At 39.3% G+C, this 16124-nt stretch overlaps 2 protein-coding genes across 2 annotated transcripts; both read right to left on the bottom strand.

The window, feature by feature from the left end:
- Positions 1 to 166: 166 nt before the first annotated feature.
- LOC110043664 (uncharacterized) lies at positions 167 to 11969 on the bottom strand. The gene is made up of 10 exons (XM_089294034.1): positions 11794 to 11969; positions 10220 to 10336; positions 8919 to 9015; positions 7693 to 7732; positions 7059 to 7153; positions 5716 to 5814; positions 4799 to 4872; positions 4078 to 4111; positions 3378 to 3528; positions 167 to 2588 (listed from the first exon to the last, which is right to left on the bottom strand). Exons 1-10 carry the CDS (start codon positions 11847 to 11849, stop codon positions 1042 to 1044), a joined length of 2310 nt encoding a protein of 769 aa, XP_089150160.1. The 5' UTR covers positions 11850 to 11969; the 3' UTR covers positions 167 to 1041.
- A 1502-nt stretch (positions 11970 to 13471) lies between these two features.
- LOC149109714 (cilia- and flagella-associated protein HOATZ-like) lies at positions 13472 to 16044 on the bottom strand. Its single transcript, XM_089294825.1, has 6 exons — positions 15852 to 16044; positions 15671 to 15733; positions 15495 to 15565; positions 15216 to 15275; positions 14196 to 14245; positions 13472 to 13679 (listed from the first exon to the last, which is right to left on the bottom strand). Exons 1-6 carry the CDS (start codon positions 16012 to 16014, stop codon positions 13574 to 13576), a joined length of 513 nt encoding a protein of 170 aa, XP_089150951.1. The 5' UTR covers positions 16015 to 16044; the 3' UTR covers positions 13472 to 13573.
- Between the last annotated feature and the right edge of the window lie 80 nt (positions 16045 to 16124).

Below are 16124 nucleotides of genomic sequence, written 5' to 3'. Positions count from 1 at the left end.
AGGGTTTGATTGAAGCCACGTGGCTATGTACCGGCTGGGTCACATGATTACATCACGTGATTATCTTGACGTCATCTTGAAAGTCGAGGAGTTGACACGGGTTCTTTCATCATGGAAACACGTATCGTAGATACAAAGTAGCATCAAAAATGGAAACCACTAAACATTTTCATGAATACTCGCTAGGTTTAATAGTTTCCCCATGAGAAACAGACTAACACATAACTTTTGTTCACCTCATAGACAACAAATCAGCGCTACATACAAGACAACAAATCTGTGTTAACAAACAACGTTCGTTACAAACAAGCAATGAAGTACTTCATTGTTTCTCAGCCATGCAGTATTAAAAAAGCCATTTCCTGTCTTACTCTCACTGTAACCGTAAAGGATAAAAGAAAAGAGCACAATATCTGACAAGAGTTTGACAGAAAAGAATTTTTTATATAGCGAAGCTTAACAAAGTACTAGACTTTCTAATCCTAGATTAGAAGTTTTATGCCCGCAGTGCGATGAACCTTGTCTTAGATTTATACACTACCGGGTCAAAATACGAAATGTAACTGAATAGGCCACTTCCAAATTACCTTGTGCCTCTGTTTCAAAACGAATCTTCGAGCAAGACCTTTCACATGAAAATGAGTTTGATTTGCATGAAAGTGAACCTGTAGGCGGAACACATTTTCATATGAATGGTTTCGCACGGAGACAGGCAAAAGGCAACTCGGAAGTGGCCTATTTGTCATGATCTAAGATCGTAATTCCAAGTGGCTCTTCACAGTCGACTGTGCTTATCGTTTCTGTCTGAACAGTTCACATAGTACCAAAACGAATTTTGATTTCTTCTGGAAGAACCCACTTTCTTAACAGTGCCAGAGAATCTTCAAGGAAATGATACTAATCGTCTTCTTTCAATGCAGCAAACATACACTAGTGAATCATCTTTCAGTGACAGATTTCAAAAGCTCTGCCATATCACGAATGGATATCAATGTTCCAATCTATGGTCTTGCTGTTACTAACGGGAGAAAGAAGAAAACGTCATTTCAAAGCATGGACTTCCTTTTCCGCAAGCGTGTTCTCGTCTGTCTCTTTGATTCTATTAATATTTGCGCTGTAGGTGTCGACTGCGTTATTGTCTTCTTCGCTTGAGCTCAGACCTGAGCCAAAGTCATTGGTCTCGATACTATCCTCGTCAAATTCCTCCTCACCCTCCCCTTCCTCGTCATCTAATTCACACTGAGTCAACCGGCCTGTAGTCGAGGCTAGTTCCCAGGCCAGGTCAGTCAATGTCGCCCGGTCATCCTCATCTTGGTCGGCCCTCTGGTCATCTTGCACGCTTTGGGTGCAGAGTTGCGCTAAGAAGTCGTCATCGCTGTCATCTGACCAGTGAAAGCTCGGAGGATTTGGGCTCAGGGTCAGGGGGGACACTGTAGACACGCGGTGTACTTGACTGTAGTCTTCATAGCCTTTGGGCATGTACGGCTGGGCTTTTAGGAAATCCACGATGCCGAAATCATGAATCTGGGCATCGTGAACAGTCTGGGCTTCACCTTCTGCTGGGGTAAAGATGGCGTTGGATTGCGAGTCTGGTCTATCACTGTTCTTATCTGACAAGCTTGGTTCGTGTAATAGAGGGATAATAGGGCGGGGGCTATCTTTAGGTCCCTCGCTCTGTTGTTGTTGTTGTTGTTGTTGTTGTTGTTGTTGTTGTTGTTGTTGCTGTTGTTGTTCTTGTCTATTGATCGTATCATCATTAGCAAAGACGCTTTCATGAGGTTTCCACACATTTTGTGACAGAAGACGCGTATTCAACTTATCGGGTTTCACTGAGGTCAGGTCAAACGAGGCGTCTCTCTCGCGAGACACTCTCCCCGAAGCCGATCCGTCCTGAACACCGGCGAGGAAAAACTCTGACAGACCTACATGACGTGGTTGTGGACTCCACACCCTTGCCGTCGACCCGCCGGCTTGGTCTTGAAGTTGGCCCACACGGGAATGCCCCCCTCTAGTATTCAGCCTTGACAAAGCTGCATGTTCTAAAGCGGGGCTGTTCGTGGATACTGGTGAAACATTCTCCAACACCAACGCGTCACTATCAGCCTGGAATCTTCCCGTGGGGGTCATACACATGATGTTGATTCTCCCGGAGCGTGACAAGGGTCTCGCCTGGGGGTGGGGGTGAGTGTCCTCTTCCTCTATAATACAAGTGGTTGTTTCCTCCCCATCCGAATCATCGTCGTTGACTTCTTCGATAGATATAACACTCTTGGATGGGGCCATGTTATTTCCTTTACTAGTTTTTCGGTTTGAGGCTCCAAGACTTTGAAAGATTTCTCTGTAGTTCATTCCTAGCCGGTCTTCAGTTGTTGGGCTGTTCGAAGCATCATTTGCGTTTGGTAACATTTCAGTTCCCTCACTCTTTGCCCCCTTAGGAGGTGTCTGTGGGGAGGTGAACGTTGGATCGCCATGGTGTTTCTTGAGTAACATGCGGTCAAGATAACTTAGTGACTTGTTTGGTCCAAAGTTCAGTTTCAGCTCTTGATACCTGGATGGCTCTGGGGTGGTGCTTGTGTCACGAGAATTACCTACAACGAAACGGACGAGATATTACATTAGTAACCCTTACTCGACCAACACCACCTGTAAAACAAGCTTCAAACCACAAATACTCACTCCAACGTCTCTCTCAAATTCTCGTGGTACCAGTTAGAGAGGTAGAGACAAGTGGCAGGGGTCATAAGTAAAAGCTCTACTGTTATCTTCTGTACAAGAAATAGAAAACATGTACCGTGTTTCTATCGAGTTATAGAAACACGAGTGGAAGTTTGGGAGAACGAGAAATGCTGTGGGAACACGAGCCGCAGGCGAGTGTTTCCACAGCTTTTTCGAGTTCTCCCAAACTTTCACGAGTGTTTCTATAGCTCAATAAAAAGACGGAGAACATGTTTTCTATTTCTTTTAGAAGATACCGCGACGAGAAAAGGAAAACAACTTGTTAACTTTGATTATCAAAATATAAATTCTCTTTGCTCGTGCCATCATTACGTCAACAGCTCGTACTAGTTATGTGTTTCTATCGAGTTATAGAAACACGATTTTTAACCAATCAGCGCGAGTGTTTTCAAAGGACTGTTTTCTTAAAACCAGTATTAAGAGGCTCACTTTCGCCCTTTCAATCTGAGAATGAGCATATGGATAAAGCGCTAGTAAGCCTGACCCCTCCCCACTTGGAAGTTTCTTTCCAAGCGAAAGAATAAGATGTGCTTATTTGTTTTAATAACAAAAAAAAAAACAAAACAAAACAAAAAAAAAATACTCTCCTCATTGACTAATTACTGGACTGTGAAAGAATTACTACATTCAAATTCACCTACCTTTTGTATCTGTAGGATTTGTCCACAGCTTCCCTTCTTTGCCAGAATTCCGCCAGGCCATAAGTGCCTCCGCAAAGGACTGTGCACTTTCCTGTTCATCGTATGAACCCTGTAGCAATGCACCACCATGCTGTCCAGTGGAATCACCCCCCTACAAACAAAAAAAGGGACTATTATTGATATAACAAACTTGGTCAGATAATTTCTATCCATATTGTCAATCATCCACAGAGACTGCGACCTGCGCTTTTAGTGTATAAATAACTTATAATACTTAGAGAGGAAGCTACATCGGCCCTGACTGGTTTGCGCGCGGGTCCTCTATCCTACTATCCTGATTACATTGGAATTTGGAGATGTTGGTTTTTCAGAAGGAGGAAAACCAGAGTACCCGGGGGAAACCCTCAGAGCAAAGCGAGAACCAACGACACTGGCCGGAATCAAACCCGGGCTATATTGATGGGAGGCGAGTGCCCTCACCACTGCACCAACTCTGCATGTCTGATACCTGTACACACTGATCAATTTTTCTCTGGACGGTTCTGATGAAACATTAGAAATTTGTACTGTTTGTTGAGCCATGCAATTTTAACTTCACATGAATATGACTTTGTGAGGTTTGGGTCACGTCTGAAATAATTATTATTACAACTTTGAAAAGAAAAAGAACCTTTAATACACAAATAATTAGAGTTCTTACCTGTGGAGACCTTGATTGAATACGGTTAGTTAACCTGTCAAAAAACAGATGAAAAAGATTTTGAATTTTGGCTCCAACTCAAGGAAAGAAAATTATAAAACCTATATTTTTACACTGACAGTGATTTTGGTCTCTTCATACTGAACCACTTGCCTTTTAGAATGATCACGTCAAAATGGACACTTTTTCTGGTAAATTCTGTAAATGTACAGTGTGTATACAGGGTTCAACTGTTGTAGTGTTGTTTGATGTCAAACTCTTAACAGGATTCTGAATGGCAACCAGCAGGGTCTGTCAGAGAGAAGTTGCTGACAAGACAAGTGGTGTCCAATAAAAACTTCAAAGAAAAGGTCTTGGCATGTCCGTGGGTTTCAATTTTACCATGCAATTCACATCCCTGTGGAATGGCTAGCTCCATGAACAGGCAACGTGAACCAAATCCTGTGCTGTGATTGGCTACCCGAGCAGGCAAGATGGTGCTATTTTACCCACTGTGTCCCACACGAAAATATTGCCCTTTTTCCATATAATAAATCCTTTATTGACCAAGCCTTTTCAGTCAAGATGGCTGGATATTGGCCTCATTCTTTTTTTGCAAGTTCATGGACCAACCTTGACTCCATCTCAGTCCATAAACATGCATAAAAGAACTTGGCCAATATACAGGGATCTTGACCTCACGCTTAGTCTATAAACCATATATACCGCATGGATTTTGTACCTTGAAGTATTTCTTGAAGGTGACATTCCAGGATTAGCATAACTCTCCTTTTCCTGTAATTTGTCTGCCTCATACTGTACAATGAGCAGAAAACACAGAATGCAGTCAGTTTTTAAACATCCTATCAAATCTAAATACAAATTATAAATTATTGGAATACTACCCATTGGAGCTTTTCAGCATCAAATAACAAAACTATAACCTCAACTGTTAAAGTTACTTATCAACCATGTACCCATGAAAGTTTTAAGTGTTTCCATTTCCTTCCACATCCAAAGCTATTCACGGGAATTGTTACAACCAAGTGGTTTTTTTTTATTCTCTCTGAGCCCAACACAGGAGTTTGAGGCTCAGCGAACAACACCTCTATACACATGTATAAAGCGACCGAGTAAATTCTTTGAATCATTATTAACCAATAGCATCTGAGTGTAAAAAAGATAGAAATGGTCGCAAATTTATGACTCTGTAGTGTGCAGCTTGTTTAGATTGATCTGAAAACTACTGTAAACACGAGTTTTCTTTTGTCAATGTGTGCAGAATTTTGCCCAGTAACATTGATTTGAGTAGTTCTCCTGTTATAGTTTATCTGGTGCATGGCAAGCAAGTCAAAATGGCTGAGAAGTAGCATGCTTACATGTTCTTATCCTTAAAGTACTGGTGCATTCATTTGAACACCAATATATTACAGTCAAACTAAGTGAAGCGTACCCCTCAAGATTACATCCATGATTTGACTATACGAATATTGAATCCGCTAGTTTTTCCAGATAGGACTAATGGGTTCAATAATCAAATAATCAATTCATTAATGTAATCTTGAAGGGTACGCTTCACTTGGTTTGACAGTAGACCTGCATACCTCCCCCCTCCCACCCCCATTACCACATGAGGAAAAAAAACATGACAGTTCTTACCTGTTCAAGTGTCAGGGTGCTGTGTTTCTTGAGTGCACCCTTTTGATGAAATGACATAAAGCAACTCACACAGTACTTTTCAGCACATTCAATGCACACCTACAGGTATAAATCAAACACAGTAATTTTAGTCATGTATCAGGTTCCGAAATTAACTTTTTTCAGTAGGCGCCAACTGGCGACTGAAATTTTTTTCGCAGTCGCCATATGGAAAAATGTGGTCGCCAAAAAGTGTCAATAAAATTTTTCCTTCACAGCAAAAAACAAACCAAAATTTTGGGTCACCACAGGCTTGCTGGCAAAATATTTGCATTCAATGTAATCAGGAATCAAACCAGTGCTGAAATCATCTTTTGACCACTTTGACAGATCTACATTTCCACCATTTGATGCCCACAGAATATCTAAAGTAAATCTTCATCTAATTTCTTCGCGGATGTTCCGTCTCCACTTTGTAATAAATTACGGAAACATTTCAGAACATCTTTGGACACCACATCGCCTGAATAAATATTCATGGCGAAAGAATGCATGAGGCCTCCTTTGCTCCCGCAGTATGTTATGTTATGGGAAACTGCTGAAAAAACATGGCAGCGAAGCTTCGCACTGCTTGCAGCTGTAAAATGTGTGGTAGATTTATGATAACAGGAAAATCGGTTTTATACTTCAAAAGCAGCGGCAAGGTAAAAAGGAAGTGACCAATTGGCGGGTGGCTTTGAATTTTATTTTTAATCGATTTGGCTGGAAATCAAAGTTCTTGTTTGTGCAATTATCGTAGCATGAAATAGTTAATCGCCTGCTGGTGACCAGTTGTAAAATTCTGGTTGCCAGTGCAAAATTTTTAGTCGCATTGACGACCAGGAAAGCACAATTTTGGACCCTGTGTATACCTGTATACACATTATGACCTGACAATTTGCCAGTGCCCATTTACTGCGGGTGGAGACAAACTGTGAAAGTGAGGTATCTTCCCACTTGCTAGCCCAAGAATAAGACACAGTAAGCTAAATGTTGAATTAAGTTAGGAAGAAGAGCAGTGTATAAATCAGCTTGGATCAGCAGTTTAGCTGGCCATGGTAAATGAAATGATCATTGGTTCACCAAGGGTTGTTTTATAGTCTTCTACAGTCAAATTTATATGTAACATGCCTTAGTTGTGGCTGCATACATGAGTGGTGCAGTATTTGAACTAAGCCTGGCACAGTTAATAAGGAAGCCAAAAGAAAATCTGAGACTTGCTATACTTAGTACTCATGATTTAGTTTTCAAACAAGCTTGTCAAACAACATTGACGCAACTCAGATATCAATACTGGGGCAAGGAAATAAAGTACAATATTTTACCAAAGTTGCTTTCACCCTCTCGCACTGACCACACCCTGAAGCACCAATGTTATCCGTTTGCTCAGCCCTTGGTGTTGCTTTCTTCTTGTAAGATTCTGAAATCAAGACAATCCATGTTGTAAGCATTTCCCATTACCTTAATTTTTTTTTTCACTTTGATGGAAAATTCCCAGATAATTATGGCTGACATTGCTTCCCAACAGTTGTATATGTCCTAAATTTTGGGTAAACGTGTAGGCAGCTACATTGTATTCTTGGTGACAAGGAAAACTTACAGAAAAATTGAGATAGTTCACCAGCAATCAACAAAGTCAGAAATGCCTATAGTTTAATTCATGGTCTATCTTCAATATGTTTGTTAAAGTTAAGATTGTCTGAGGCAGTTTGGAAATGAAATCCTCAACTGTCTGGGATCTTTAACATTGGCTTGTGAGAAATCCCAGCTTTACATGTCTTTGTTCACATGGAAACGTAGTCTGGAATGGGTTTAATTCATAAATGCCCTTAACTCCTTTTCGAAAATTTTTGCCTCTTAGATCTTGCTCTCAGAACTAACAAGGCTTTCCAATGGACCCACAGGAAGCTACTATGAATGATTTTACTCAAAAATACATCACACACATTATATACTCACGTAAAGGTTCATCTCCAAGAATCTTTATTTTCCTTGGAGCCTGTAAATGAACAAAACAAGACAATGCAATATGGTCAGACCATAACTACATTAATTAACTGTACCCAAAGTTGCAATTAGTCAATCAGAAGGTGTGTCTGCTGTTCTGATATCCTGTGATATCAAGTCACTGACCTGATATGGCTACGATATTGAGCTCACTTAGCCAAATCTGGGTACGGTAAATACCTAATGGTACCTTTTTGGTTTGTGTCAACGACATAACAGCCCTGTTTGGTCTTGCTAGGGGGTATTTTGGCTCAACTACATTTCGCCAAAATATAAACCATGGCTCAAACAAAGTCAGCTGATATGCCGCCAAAGTATAAAGAGGGAAGATTAGGCATAGGTTTCAAACATAACACACAGGCCTTCAGTGAAAAAAAGCCCATTTATAACTTTGTGATTATAGAACAGTGCAGGAAAAATGCATTCTTTCAATAACTTTTCATGCAGCAAACTTAGCAAAAAAAGTAGGACAACACCCCTCCCCCCGCCCCTAAGAATTTTATTCAATCATGATACACATTGAATAAAAATCTCTTTTGTTTCTCTCATAATCAAAACTTGCAGAAAGCCAATTTGAAATGCAGTGTTAGCATCATCTTATAGACATTTTTCATAAATGGCTGCCAATTTAAAATTCTTTTGTATGCATTTAAATTAGCCTCACTAAACTCGTTTGCGAGTGTAAATTCTTTTGAATTATCAACTCAAGAACGAGGTTAGTCAGGCTAATTTTAACACTTACAAAACAATTTATAATTGGCAGCCATTTATGACAAGGATCTATTGTGTGCTATCAGAAAAGGCTGTCTTGTTTGTCAAATATTTCTTTCAATATCATAACATGTTCAGTTCCCCGTTTACGTATCACACAGCGAAAAGTAGACAAACTTGAATTTACATATGTGCTGGACAGCACATGCCTGGTAACATGATATGTCCACAATGAAATTCTGACCTTGTTTCCAAGAAAAGTGCTTGTGTTTGTCTTCCCTGAGGAAGACAGAAACTAGTTCAGCCAATTTCATTCTGTGTACTAGCCAAAGTGGCTAGTGAAAATCAAAAACCTACCAGCCAAAACTAAATTTCTACTAGTCTGTGGCTAGCTGGCTACCGTTAGTGTCAAGCCCTGCTATCCCTTTTACAATAGAGTTTTCCTCTTGACTGATGGCTCAGCCTACCTTGTCAGCTTTTGCACTCTTCTTCTTTAGCACATCCTGAGCATGGCTGTTTAGTGGGCCAGACTTCCCTGATGCCCACCTTGTTCCACCTTGCTTTCTACAAAAAAACAAAAAAACAACAACCATATTACTCAGTACACTTTAACAATTATATCTGTGCAACAAACACAGCATATATGCTCAAGGGTTATACTGATGGAATGTCAGCCCTAGGTCTTTTCGAACAGATAGAACACAGCAAGGTTTTCACAAAAAGACCACAGGCAGATATTTTGCCAGTACAGTCCTGAGCATGTTATTATGTAAAGCCTGAATTGTAAGAAAAAGTATCACCATCAATTGCCTGGAATGACAAGTAAACTTCAAGGGTTAGCATAACCTCTGATTGAGAACTGACTTAGTATTTACTCACGACTGATGTTTCTAACACAAGAGAAAAGGGTGCAAAGAAAAATAATTTACAGGCTTTGCCCTTCAGGAAAGCTCTAACTATAGATGATGTACTAACCCGAAAATCATTCTCACTAGCCCTCAAAAAATTCATATCTTACAGTGCTTTACTCTGTAATTCAAATTTCTTGAAAAAATTTCCCCAAGAAACTTCACTTGCAAGTGACAGATAGAATGTACTAGTCTGACTGGAAAATTCACAAACCCTTGGCTATGGGGAGACTCTCTTTTCACATTGGAGTAGGATTGGGAAGTTGACGGGAAAAAAAAAGGAACCTTTCAGTGGTACCGTAAATCGTTGAATTAGCGTCCCCCCCCCCCCCCCACCTCGAACAAGCGCCCCTTTCAAATAAACATCCCTCCTATCGGCCAAAATTTGAAATAAGCTTCCCCCTGTCCAATAAGTGCCCCCTCCCCTTCCTTCATTTTGTGGACACGTAATTAGACAACAAAGGATGTATAATTTCACTCTCATTCAGCCTTTTTTCATACAGTCATTAGTAATTTACATCTTTACAATACAGGAAACATGTTTCTTTTCTTCTAAGTTGCATCCTACAACTTCTTGTTTCAGTACTTTGTGAACATGTTAAGTTTAGAAAAAAATTACAAGTACTAACGGTGCTGCAATTTAAACTGTAGGACCAGATTTTATGTCTATAAACAGGTTATGTTGTTATTCACATGCTGATGTTGTAGTAAAAAATGAAATTAAATAAGCACTCCCCCTTGAATAAGCGCCTGCCGTCTTCTCCAAAATTGATTCAAGGATTTAAGGTAAGTTATTCTTTTAGCAAAGTAAGCCATAAAATTACAAGGAAACTGCACAAGATCATTTTGATCAAACTTACTCTCTCTCTTCTTTTTCCTTGAACATTTGTTCCTTCAAAGCTCGTATCCTGTCCTCCATTTTCTTGGTTTCGATCTCCAGTTGTTGTGCATTACTGGTTTTGAGCTGCTTGACAGCCCTTATATTGACAGAAGAGAATGAAAATTATAACAGCAAATAAAAAATAAATTTTGCTACCATTTACACATGGCCAGTAATGCCAGAAGGCTTGTGTGGTCAAGATGGCTGGATATTGGCCTCGTTCTTTTTTTGTGTGTTTTTGGACCTCGACTCTGTCTCGGTCCATAAACATGCAAAAAAAGAACTTAACCAATACCCAGCCATCTCGACCTCACACTTGGTCAATAACCCATATTTGTTAGCATCTGCACACTCCTTTGGTTGTCACTATCTACAACAGAATAGATGGTGAGTAAATTGCAACAGTGGCTACCATTTTGTTGACAACGGCACAGTGCTTGGCTACTCACTATCTATTTAATTTGATAATGAGCTTGAGATCTCTATTGCATGATACTTGACGAGGGCACAGCTTGAGTCAGCTATCACGCATAGAAATCAAGAGCGAATAATCTTATTGTTTTGGTACAAATCTACTAGTCATTCAAAACTTTATCTAAATCCTCTTCACAGACACCTTGAAAATGCAAAAAAGGCGTCATTTTGTTAACAAGGGTATATACTGCTACTCTACTCACTACCTACAACAGAATAGATAATGAGTAGCATAGCCAAAGAGAGAATAGCATTCATGATAGAATGCTAGTAGATTTATACTAAAACAGAATTGATAGTGAGTAGCGTAGCCAATAAGAGAACGGCATTCATGATAGAACACTGATAGATTAATACTTAACTTCAAATACAGAAACACATAAAATGTTTTCAGTTTCTTAAATGGAATGCCTCACGAGCAATGACGGACTAAAATGAAATTAAAATAGGGACAATCAAATTTTAAATAACATAATCAACTTCATTTCGATGATATCAAGGTGACCCAAAACCGAAAGATTAGTTCAATTTCAATAACTGATCTTAAAACTGCGACAGAAATTTTAATAGGCTACAAGCTTGTAAAAAAACTTAAGCTTATACATGTGGCACAACGCTTGAGAGACAAGACACTTTTGAAGTGTACTTGACGCCAAAAATCTTTGTCATACAAACATTGATAACAGTTTTTCTAAATCATGCCGAGATTACTGAAAATTTCAGCTTGAATAAAATTGGTGATTTAAAACTTCAGCGTTAAATCCTACTAAGCTTAAACATGACCTTAAATATTAGCTAAAATCACGTTGAAGACAATTTAATTAATGGTAGAAAATCTGCTAATAATGGGCATAGGAGATTGGCGAACCAAAGCCTTTCCATTAAATTCTGAATGAACTCAAACACAAGACTTCTAGTGAATCCTAGTGAGCTACAAACTAAAACCTTTCTTATTAAATTCTGTATTGATTTCAAAGCTAAGCCTGTCTGAAAGACTGCAGATTCTATAAAGACTACATAACCTAATTATTAAGCTTTGAGTCTAAAAGACTTCTTCGATCAATGCAATAGACCACTTACTTTTTCCTTGCCTTCACGTAAGAGGCTTCGTATGACATCCTCGAAGCAATTGTCATTCCAATCAATGAATCCAAAAATCAAAGAAACTCTGACTTAAAAAAGTGGTATGGAAAGAAATAAATTTCCAGAATGAGCACTGTTTTGAACGACGGTCATGGCCGCGTATAGACAAAAAGTCACGTGACTTATGTGATGATGCTATGGCAACGGGTAGAAGACGGAAATGGCGGGAAAACTGAAGGTGGGAAGCGGGAAGCAGGAAGCGGGCCGGGAACCGGAAGCGCTTGGCTTGCAACCTCAACTCTTTTAGTTTGCTTTCAACTGGAAAACGATATTTTAAAAACCCACCTCCAATTCACCATGCCAAATTTGGTAAATATGCGAATTTTTGAAAGACTCTGTCGCAAACTGATGAAAATATGGGACCCCAAACTTGCATACATTTCTATATTTTTACAAAGAAATGTACGCCTGGAGACAAGCAGCAGTTTTCGCGCAAAAGAAGGTAGAAAGAGCACCTAATCATAGCGCGTGCGCACGTTTGCATTCTCGCACATTTTAAAATGAGTAGCAATGGAGATGAGAATGATTTCTTTGTTTAATTGCCTTTGCTTGAGGATCACAATGGGAATAGCTGTAGTAAGGAAAAATAGTCTGTTGTCTTGACTTGTTTAAGTGTTTTTTTCCTTAGTAATGGATGGTTAAGTATGTGTACTACAGTAAAAAACCTACACGTCAATGGTACTTTTTCTTTCCTCACATTTCCTTTGTTAGATGATCTGTATTAAGCTTTATATTTTAACTCAGTTGTTGTTCCATGTTTTTTCAGTTATGTTCAATTCACTTGTTACTCGCTGTTCATCTCCTAATCCACCGTGTTACATCAGAGGCTCCACAATTAATTTTGGTCAGCAGTGACCAAACGCCCTGTCCTCTGGGCAAATCAAAAAACGGAATCAATAATAAGCTAGAAAAACAATAGAACAATCACACCTTGTTGGTATGTTTCTGTAGCATCTCAAGCGAGTTCAGTCGATACCCTTGTTATAAAGACCAAACAAGTGTGATACACCACCAAATTATATTTAAACAGGTCTTGTAAGAAGTTATTCACCATACCTACACCGGACCTTAATTCTAACCATATTGAATCACAGACTTGATATCACAGGAATATAGGGCGGTGAGTAAAGCTTCTAATTGGTTAATTGCTAATTTGGGTGTGGTAGCTGTGTTTTACACCAGGCACCGAGGCCTGTTCGCCTATCATGTGCAAACAAGACTTAGTATAGATCAGGGCAGCCCACTGGCAGGGGTTGGGTGCACTAACGCACTTGACCCATGTTTGGGTGTGCAGTATTGCCAGAGTTTAAACGCTGCCAGTGATTTTGGTGAAAACAGCAACCCTATGTATGACAACATTCCCTATGCTACTGACTTGTCTCAAAGAAAGGTAAGGTAAGGTAAGGTAAAGTCTGCATACAAGCCAAGTGGCCCATCAGGCTGGTGCTTATCCCAGTTTCTGTAGCATGAAGCAGCTAGGAATATTTCTTCTTCCTCCTAGATGGGATGCCAGTCATTGGAGAGTCACCCCCAGCATTAAATTCCAAAAAAAAAAACCCAAAAGCCCAAAAAACTGATGCCAGCTGTGGTTACATATAGAAATTTAGAGGATTGATACTGTTGAAAACTAATATTGCCTTTTATTACAGTTTGAAATATTTACAAGATGCTATTGGATCCAAAAAATTGAATCTTAAATAATAACAGCGAGTTAACTTTAAAACTGTTCTGTTTTGATGGATTCCCTCTGTTTGAGAGTTTCTTCAAATTTATCAATCTCTGCCATGGCTTCTGCTATCTCCTCATCCTCATCGCTTGATTCTCTAAAGATTAAAATCAAATTAAATTACCAGTAAGTTGAAAATATATGGTGGAAAAATGTTACATGTGCAACACATTATTACATTTGCAGGGTTTGCACAAGTCTTGGAAAACCTGGAAAGTCCTGCTTACTGGTTGCAGGTCACTCCCCCACAATTTGTTAGGTTTCCCCAACAATTCACTGGTACTCATTTATACTCCTGGGTGTAGAAAGGCGCTGTGAGAGTTAAGTGTCTTGCCCAAGAACACAACACAGTGTCCCCAGCCAGGCCTTGAACCTGGACTGCTTGATCCAGGAACGAGTGCACTAACCATGAGACCACCATGCCTCCATGTTTTCCTGGTAAACCCCTCATAAAAGGTACCATATGCAGATTTGTGGAGTTTGAATGCATTATGAAGGATCTTGCATGACTTTTGTCTAGAAAAAAATTTACGAAAAGAAAAGATTGAACATGTATGTATTTTACAAGCAATTTTATATTGAAGTCACTGGATGGAAATTGTTTTGCACTTACGATATATTAAAAACTGGATCTCTGGGCTGGCGATGTGAAATTTCTTCTTTCTGTAAGAGAAGGAACAAACAACATTGTAATTTTGTTTGATTTGGCACTCTTTCAGTGCCTCTTTTCACTTAAGACTCTAAAAGACCTTCTACTGATCCTTAAAGATAAGGACCTATCAAGGATTCTTAAATGATTTCTGACAGATCTTGTAAAGGTCCTTAAATTAAAAAAAAAATGTAAATATTTCGGCAAGGATCCTCCAAGATCTTCAAAGATCTTAATAAGAGAAATTTCTTTGAAGATCCTTAGGATCCCAAAGTGGCCAGGATTATTGAGGATCTTGATCAAGATCCTTAATAACAACTTGTGAAGATCCTCAAGGAACCTCAAGGACCTTGCAAGATTTTCACTATGCATGTCTCTGTACGGTACCCTACATGCAAATTATGTTGAAAATTATTATGTTGTGATCAAGAATCTCAAAGCTGTTTACTTTTTCTTGTAATGGTCCCAATAATACTACAGCCGAACGTCCAGTTGCAACCACCTCTCATAAACGAAAACCTCTCCTCAGCAACCAGTTTTCCAAAATACCAAAAGTTGCCAAGTCACATCATTATACATGTATTTGGAACCTCTTGTAAGCAAACACCTCTCATAAATGGCTGTGACCACTTTTATAGCTAAAAGTTTGAACTTTTCTTTTGTTTTTAACTCCCTGTAATAGACCACTTGAGAGATAATAGAGCAGAAATTGAATAATAAGGTGTTGTAACATTACCGTATTCCTGAGTAGTGTAAGAGATGGAAATTTCTCAATGGGAAGAACCGGATTTTTTTCTCGAAAATTGACTTTTCACATGAATAAAACATTTAAAATGTGGGGTCTGCAATTCTGTAAGTCTGGTCTGCAGTTACCATATACTAAATGAGGCGAAATTTTGACTCAATATGGTCTAAGCTCTCGTAAGCGACAATCTTCCGTAAGCAACCACCTAGGCTCGACATTTTGGGTGGTCCCGTACTCACTTTAAATCTCTCAGCCTTTCTTTGGGCCAGGCTTTGCTGTGCTTCTTGCCTGAATAAAGTCTGCAAGATACAAACCCAGCAATAAGATGTTCGTGTTTCCCAATCCATTACAGTAGGAAATAACCTTACTGCAAGCTTATGATTCCGCTTGATCAGTAAGCTTAACTATCCGGCCGGATATTAAAGAGAGACATAAACAGGGAAGAAAGTTAGGATAAGTCTTTCAGAAATCGAATAACATCATAGAAATTTAAATTTATTACAATAAGATTAACTCACCATTCTCTGTATGTAATCTGCTTCTTCCTGTTCTTTCCTTTTTTGTCCATCCTCCAGATGTTTTTTCAATCCTGAAATCGAATTAATCAAGTGTCATTCATAGAAAGAAAAGCCTCAATAAACTTTTAATTAAAATTGCAAAATAAAATAAAATAATGGAGGTGAAGTGTACTCACTTGGGTCGTTTTCCTTTTCATGGAAATCTCCCTGAGTCCTATTAGTATCATTACATTTGTTCCCTGAAAGAAAATCACAACGGTCAATCAGTTTAAAAACGATCGATCGCGACGCAAGCAGAAGCTAAGCTAAGCATCGATAAGCAAGTTATTTTGCTCGGAATCGACACTGTTTACAAACCGTTCGGAACTTTAGCCGCTGTTTGAAGGCGATGATTTATTCCACTGACGACTAATGTAGATTTCGGCTCTGGAAGCGGTTCTATAGACTTCCAGAAAGCCTTGGCATGTTCGATAGTTTCTGCAGAGCTCCCTGAGAACATTACAGTTGACACATCCGCCATTTTGTTTTTGTCGTTTCCAGGGATACACGGCTAGCGATTAGCGAAGCACAGGACGACACTGTGATCTCAACGATGCCCTCAGTTATAACTTTTTCTCCAAAAAAAGACAT

The sequence above is a fragment of the Orbicella faveolata genome, unplaced genomic scaffold (assembly GCF_042242905.1).
Source record: "Orbicella faveolata isolate gen_17 unplaced genomic scaffold, um_ofav_v1 contig_25, whole genome shotgun sequence".
NCBI classification, from domain to species: domain Eukaryota; kingdom Metazoa; phylum Cnidaria; class Anthozoa; order Scleractinia; family Merulinidae; genus Orbicella; species Orbicella faveolata.
This window is presented reverse-complemented; position numbering and strand designations above follow the sequence as displayed.